The sequence below is a fragment of the Montipora capricornis genome, chromosome 2 (genome assembly GCF_036669925.1).
Source record: "Montipora capricornis isolate CH-2021 chromosome 2, ASM3666992v2, whole genome shotgun sequence".
Lineage (NCBI taxonomy): Eukaryota > Metazoa > Cnidaria > Anthozoa > Scleractinia > Acroporidae > Montipora > Montipora capricornis.
Window position 1 is genome coordinate 51,638,831 of NC_090884.1, and position 7,500 is coordinate 51,646,330.

At 38.9% G+C, this 7,500-nt stretch overlaps 1 protein-coding gene across 1 annotated transcript in view; it reads right to left on the bottom strand.

Annotated features, from left to right (window-relative positions):
- Window positions 1-7,500, bottom strand: part of LOC138026425 (choline transporter-like protein 4) — a 53,987-nt gene that overhangs the window by 11,336 nt on the left and 35,151 nt on the right. The window contains exons 18-24 of the mRNA XM_068873781.1: window positions 5,810-5,889; window positions 4,249-4,378; window positions 3,054-3,100; window positions 2,853-2,947; window positions 1,960-1,999; window positions 1,595-1,664; window positions 538-611 (exon numbers count right to left, since the gene is read on the bottom strand). Coding sequence (XP_068729882.1) covers window positions 538-611; window positions 1,595-1,664; window positions 1,960-1,999; window positions 2,853-2,947; window positions 3,054-3,100; window positions 4,249-4,378; window positions 5,810-5,889 — 536 coding nt within the window. The remainder of the gene's footprint in view (window positions 1-537; window positions 612-1,594; window positions 1,665-1,959; window positions 2,000-2,852; window positions 2,948-3,053; window positions 3,101-4,248; window positions 4,379-5,809; window positions 5,890-7,500) is intronic.

The following is a 7,500-nucleotide window of genomic DNA, read 5'->3' on the forward strand; positions in this document are numbered from 1 at the left end:
GGCTGGTTACGTGTCTGCTAGATTTTTCTGCAGATTCCAGGCAGATAATTGAAGGAAGGGGGACGAATTTTTATACGAAAATCCCGCCAAAGCAGAAACTCATCCAATCAGGCCCCAGTTGTTCGAAGGGTGGATAGCGCTAACCATTGGATAACTCAATTGTTTTTTAAAGTGTTTATCCTCTGGATAGCAATTTATCCGGTAGATAGCGTTATCCACCTTTTGAGCAACCGAGGCCGGATCGCTAAGATAAGCAATGCGAACTGTTCAACAATAAAACCACGGTCGAAAAGCCTCTTGGTTGAAGAGGGGCGTTTAAGTGTTACAAAGCTTTCTGCTTGGTTCACTAAGTCCGTTACCAGCTAACATACAGCATGACTGCGCAAGTGTTGCCAAGCTGAAAAATTTGTCAGTGAATTTTTTTATTAGTATCCAAAAGTTCAAGCTACGGAGTAATAGTTCAATAGCGCCATGACGGAGTTTACAAATAAAAAAATAAATATTCTTTTGGACAGTGTAGAGCCTTTATGACTTTACCTCAAAACATTTCTCATGAGAAGGAAAAATGCGTCCTTAGCAGACACACAGAAGTTTTTGCCATGTACTGCGATCTGAAATGGGTCAAAGAAGATTCTCAGGCTACTGAGTCCATATCAAAGTCACGGGAAGCCATTTTCTAAGAACCACTTCAAAGGTATATAATAATACATACTGACACTGTACAGAAATCAAATCAACTCTCATCAAATCGTAGGTTGGTTTTAGAGGAGAGGAGAAAACCGGAGTACCCAAAGAAAAACCTCGCGGAGAAGAGCAGAGAACCAAAAAACTCAACCCACATGTAACTCCATTCCTGCTCTCACATCAGGTAAAGGTCTTAACTGTTTTGCGTGAACAGCGCTATCCGACGGATAAACCCTAATCCACTGGATAATTCAAACGGTGGGATAAACGATTCCGCTACAAGACTACCTTCTTAAAGAAATTAAGAGATTAATAAGGGTGGATTAAAATTGCTGGACATTCAATGCTTGATTAGTGCAAAACGCATGACTTGGTCAAAAAGAAACTACTGGCTTACCACCCGAATACTTGGAGGCATATTTTCAAAAGTTATCTTTTACCATTTTGAGGGATAGCCTGTGTACACCCACCCCCCCCCCCCCCCCCCCCCTCTCGCCCCCTCGCCCTCAGAAAACTTTTTCTTCTAAGGGAGGGGGTGGCTCTACACTCTACACGATTGAGAGGAAACGTTTCTATCGTGTCCGGGACACTGGAGTGATTTTTACAAATTAGCATCAAAGAAACTTCTTTTATTGCCCATTTCTTGATTGCTGGCTTCAGATATCAAGCAACTTGGCTTTCCGAAAGAGAAAACTTAGAGAAACAGAATTTTCATGCTTTTAAGAGAAAAAAAGAGCACCCTTTTGTTTGCCTTTGTTAAATGGTTTGGCACGTTTTCGAAGTTGATTACGTTTGATTAATCGCAAAAATAAATTGAAATACATAGAATTTGCAATTGTTAAACAGCGTTTCGGTTAACGGCTTTGTCATTTGATCCTAACGTCCTTGATATATACAAATTTACACTTACCATAATATATGCATTCTTGTTGAGGAACTTGAGGAATTTCTCCAAGCACCAGAAGCAACATTTTAGGCACCTGAAGGAAAGGAACGAGAAATGATCTAACCTCTTTTTCGTGAAGTTGTGGAGGTGCTATAAGGGGAAAAATTTCAACTGATTGTGTGCAACACTTTAAATTTTGTCTTCACTATGTTTGATTGTATCACTCGCAACGCCGCTTTTAGTCCTCGATTGAGTACAACATCAGACAAGTAGGATTTCAGTAGGATTTCCTACAGGTTTTTGTACTGAACTGTACGGTGCAACTATAACTGCCAGAGACACAAACGAAACACAAAGTATCGAAAAACATCATGAATGACTGTCCTTACTTGACGAGGTACTTTACAATTTCACTTTGTTGTCCAGGACCTGCAAGGAGCCACCAAACTCATCAGCAAATCAAGACAAAGCAATTGCAGCCGTCTAATAGAATCAGTAGTGTAGCAGCTCTCTTAACCCGCTATTGTTTGGCATAAAGTAAAGTAACCATATTTAACGTCGATAACTCGTAACAGTAATTCAACTGACAAACCAAGGATGCGAGATCCGGGAATCGAACTCAGGACCTCGCACTAACCGACTGCGCAATCCTTGCTCCTGTAAGCAGCTGAATTGTAAGCAGCTTTTATTGCCTTTAAGTCTACGTCATTGTTCCAATTGTTTAGTCTTTTGTTTCTGGCTAGGGTAGCGAACCAATCACATTACACGTTACAAGAGCTGCTACATCACCCATTAAAATTGCTTCTTTAAGGACGGTGCCTACTATTGTTATTGCGCATACGTTCTGCGCATCTCGAGATACTTGGATTTCCTATGGCTTGTGCTTATTAATACAGGGATATTTTTGCGCGGTTCAAAACTATGCGGAGAAAGCAGAACTTCGCAAGTGATCTCGGTATCCAAAAAGAAACTTGGGGGTAACCACGCATTTTTCAGAGATAATTAAGCTTCAATTTGGAAAAGAACGCCATACACTGCTTTGTATGTTAAAGCTCCTTACGAATATTGTTGATTAATTATCTTCGAAAAATGCGTGGTTACCCCCAATTTTCTTTTTGGATTTCAATAACACTTGTGAAGATCTGCTTTTCCCGCATATTCAGTAAACCGCGCAAACATACCTTTGAATTAGTAGGCACCGTCCTTAACTGCGACGATTCGATTGGGAGAAATTTATAAGCACACAATAATTGAGATTTATTGGGCTTCAGGAGATGTTTACCATTTAGTTTGTGATCAAGATACTCTAATCCCGCTCGTATGAGCTGCACGATAGCAATGATAAGTGATCCGAAGGCAAGGGACCCAGTGTGGTACCTACGACAGAACAGTACTTAGACGTCAGTAACTGCTGATGCCACAGAAAGCATAATGGCGATTAAAATTCAACATAACTGTGAACACGAAAAAGAAATAAATTTACCGTAAGGTGCGAAAGAACGAAGACGTGACTGCAAATTTTGGAATGTCCTGTAAAGCAAGAAATGTGACTTTACGTTAAGTTCCATCACAATAGCCATAGTTACTCGAGGGACTGGATATGAAACCCGGAAACCTTCAAAACGCGAGAAAAGTACTGCCGCAATCCATAACAATTAACCGTGCACAATCTTTTGTTTTCACTTTACTTGCGAATAAATTAATGAAAACTTTTGATTGGTTATCTTCTCCGAAAATTTACAAATATGATATGTTTTGTGCATGATCGGGGTCAAAACAGCCAACAAAAACATGATACAAAGAGACCTGTCGAGTTTCATAACCACCTCCATATATTAACCATGCAAAAAATAAGAGTTGAAGAGAATGAGAACCTCAGTCCAGTTTGTGGAATAAATGTGGATTTCAGCTGAGTTACATCTTCCGAGACAACAGCATTAGCAGCTCAGACCCGCTCAATCACAGACATTCAACATAGCATTTCGTATGAGGAGTTATTACGCATGTCGCACTCCGATTACGTCATCAGACGTTACAGAGTTCAGACAAACTTAACCCATTCACACCTCAAACGTCCTACGACCCCCCCCCCCCCCCCCCCCCCCCCAAACGTTGCGGAAGCAAACGTTACCCCGTTTGCGACCCAAGGAAAATTTGTTTCGGAAACCAAATTTGTCCGCAACAATGTTTCCTCGTTTGCAGGCGCCTTTACTTTAGGACGTGAATTTCACAAATTTCCCTTCTGTTATGTTATGTTATATCCTCATCCACGAAGTCGTATTTTCAAAAAACAGATTGAAAAACAACCTGTTATATCAAATACTGACTGAAGCAATCCCTGCATTGCATCATACCTGGGCATATGAGATAGTCTACTCTTCAAACGATCTCGAGATAAAGGGAAACTCAATCTCGACCCAAGAGCTCTTTTCTTGGAGCTCTGGGGAACAACAGTGTCATCTCCTTGGTTTTCGTGAAGAACAATCAAAAGCGTCTCTTATTGGTGCGTTCATTTTTGCTCGAGGAGTGAGCAGGCGCAGTAAGGTTCAAATAGGCAATTTTGGGCTACAAGAATCCTACGGCGCATGTTCTCATACACAGAGTTTCCCAGAGCCTTGGGTCTGGTGACGAGAATGAGGGGCAACTGTGATATCAAAAAATGAACTATATGTACTCACATTTTTCTTGTCCAACGCCCAATAGTAAGAGGCAAAGGCACCAGCCAGCACGCACATTCCAAGAGCAATGATGAAATTCATCACCCAAAACCACCCAAATAAATGGACGATTTGCAATCCCAACAAAATCCTGCGTACAGAGGATAAGAAAGAATACTTCCAGTAACAATTAGCTTTTACGTTAAAAATCGCACCCAACAGCGTAACGTGGAAATGCAAGTTAACGTGTAACTATCCAACCAATCCTCTACCTCGGAAATGACTATTATCGACAATTCCTAAGTTTCTCTAAATTGATTATCGTCAATTTAGGACGCCTAGCGTTTGATAGGGATTATGGGAAATGAATATCTGTTTTTAAAATCCGAACTCCAATGCCTAAACTCGCTGGACTCGAACCTGGGAATGTTCGATTAATAACCCTTTCACTTAACCACTAGACTACCGCATCGCTAAATGCCAGAACATTTTTTTTAATGTGTGAATATATTTTTTCTTCCACGTGGCACGTGCAAAAAAATATATAGTTAGCGATGCGGTAGTCTGGTGAAAGGGTTATAAATTGAACATTCCCAGGTTCGAGATTGACGAGTTAAGGCATTGGGGTTCGGATTTTAAAAATAAATATTCATTCCACATAATCCCTATCAAGCGCTAAGCGTCCTAAATTAACGATAATCAATTTAGAGAAACTCAGGAATTGTCGAGAATCGTCATTTCAGAGGTAGGGGATGGGTTGGAATCTAATGTCATGCGCCTCTAGTTTCAAATGCCGCTATTGATGAATAATTGTGTAACGCCCTAGCAAAAGTAATAACGAAAGACAGAAGTGCTCCTTGCACTTATTATTTGACAATTTAAGGACGGTGCCTACTAATTCAATGGTATTTTTGCGAGGTTTACGGAATATGCAGGAAAAGCAAATCGTAACAACTGTTATTGTAGTCCAAAAAGAAAAATGCGGTTAACCACGCATTTTTCAAAGATAATTAATCAACAATATTTGTGTTTGTCTCTGGAAAATGCACGGTAACTCCAATTTTCTTTTTGGATACCATGAGAAGTTCTGCTTTCTCCGCATAGTTTAAAACCGCCCAAAAATATCCCTGTCTTAATAAGCACCCCCCATAAGAAACCCGAGTATCTCGAGATGAGCAGAACGTATGCGCAATAACAATATAGTAGGCGCCGTCCTTAATCAATAGCGAGCTTACGCAACATTTTTAGACGAGTTTTTAAGGACGGTGCCTACTATTGTTATTGCGCATTATCTCGAGATACTCGGGTTTCTTATTGACGAATCAAGTTGGTGCCATTCTATGAAGTCTGTCACTAGGTTTGTTAAACAAGATAAAAATAAATAAGAATAAGTAAATGAAACTAACAATCTACAAATACCACACAAATATGTTCATACACTGTGCATGTATTGTAAGTCAGATGTTCACTTTTGTCAGCTTTCGACAATGAAGACCTCATCTTTTAAACCTGGGGGGCTGCTTTAACAGAACAACCAATAATATTTTTAAACCCATAAAGCCAAACAGTTAAAAAAGCTTACTCATTGCTGGTAAAATCCACAAAATTGCAGGTTTTGTTGGTGACTTCACTTGAAATACTATTCAGTTGTTCTCTCAATTCCTAAAATTAATCAAAATATTTGAGAATAATAATTGTAGATGTGATAGGCTTAAAGTGTTACTATGACCAAAAATCAATTCTACTTTTTCTTTGTATTTCAAAACTATGTTGACTGAACTCTAAGTGACTGACGTTTTAAGCCTTCATTTCAAAAAGCCACCTTTTTATTTTGACTGGAATTTTTTTTAATTTAAAGGGGCTAGGTCACGCTATTTAAGGCAAGTTTGTTTAATTTTGTTAATTATGAGCTCTAAACGTCAAATTGGCAGAGGAAGAGTCTTCCATTTGCAAAATCACGGCCGCATAACAACTGAGAATGATTTTCCAGCTGTGTAAATGACATTTTGATATAGACTGATATAAATTTGAAAAAAGGTGGGCCGACGTTTTTCAAATTTACCCGAATTCAATCCATTTCAATCTTCCCCAGTGTTGACCATCCATGACCCCTCTTGGCTTCCCTGTATTTTGTTAGAGTTCTTCTATAGTTTTGAACAGTTATTTTGATATTTAAGTTAATTCTATGACCATTCGATCAGTGCTGAAATTGCCTAAAATTGCGTGACCTAGCCCCTTTAAGGACCATTAATTTTCGCTTTTCGTTACACCAATTTTCTTTCTGTGGTAACAACCATAAACTTTCCTTTTAATGTAGTTCAGGGAAATTACTTGTAAATATTCATACTTTGTTAATAGAAGAAACAATTCTTGGCATCCTTATTGTTATTATTGCGTGACCTAGCCCCTTTAATGGTCCGCCATTACTAACTTTAAAATCCTGAGAGAGCTGGATAAAGGATAAGATGACGTCAAAGACTCACTAGTTTAAAAATGCAATGCGTTTGCACGTGCATAAATTAATATGAAGCATCAGAATTCTGAGCTTTCAGACTTTTAAACTCGAGTTTTGCATGATAATAAGCTGCGTTTACATGCTGCAATTTTAAGCCAGTGAGTCTTTGGTGTCATCTTTTGCTCAATCCAACCCTCTGAGGTCCAATCGATCAGTCTTGGACGTGAATAATGGCGGACCGAGAAATTCTCAACTTGCATAAAAAAAAAACAGTCTGGATAAAATTCGAAGCTCAAAATCTTGCCACTCAGGTGTCAAGCAAAATGCTTTCAAAATCTGAAGGAAAAAGGGAGGTGAATTTTTGGATCATTGTAGCACTCTAAACAGTGGATATTTTGATGCTCTGCAGATGATTAAGTTCTTGAAAATATTCTGCATAGGAAATCGTATGAACGTGAGTGTATTTTCATGATTTTCGCACACTTTTAGTGATGTTTTGAAAGTTCTCAAAATCACAGCTTGAGCAATTTGCTAATTTTCAAAACATCGCGAGCAAAAATAAATCACGAAATACACGAGCAAGTTCGTACCATTTTTCATTTATTCGACACTCAACAAAACTGCTCCATTGCTGTTTCCATAGCAACTTCCATAGTGCACTCTATAACCTATTTATGCATTCGTCATTGACCAATCAGAAACACGATATTCAGTTGCATATATAATAAATCATTTTAAACTTATTAGCTGGAATACCGATTCTGACTACCCTTAATTAACTATTCCTGTGCACAACTGTATTCTAGGAAAAGATCAAT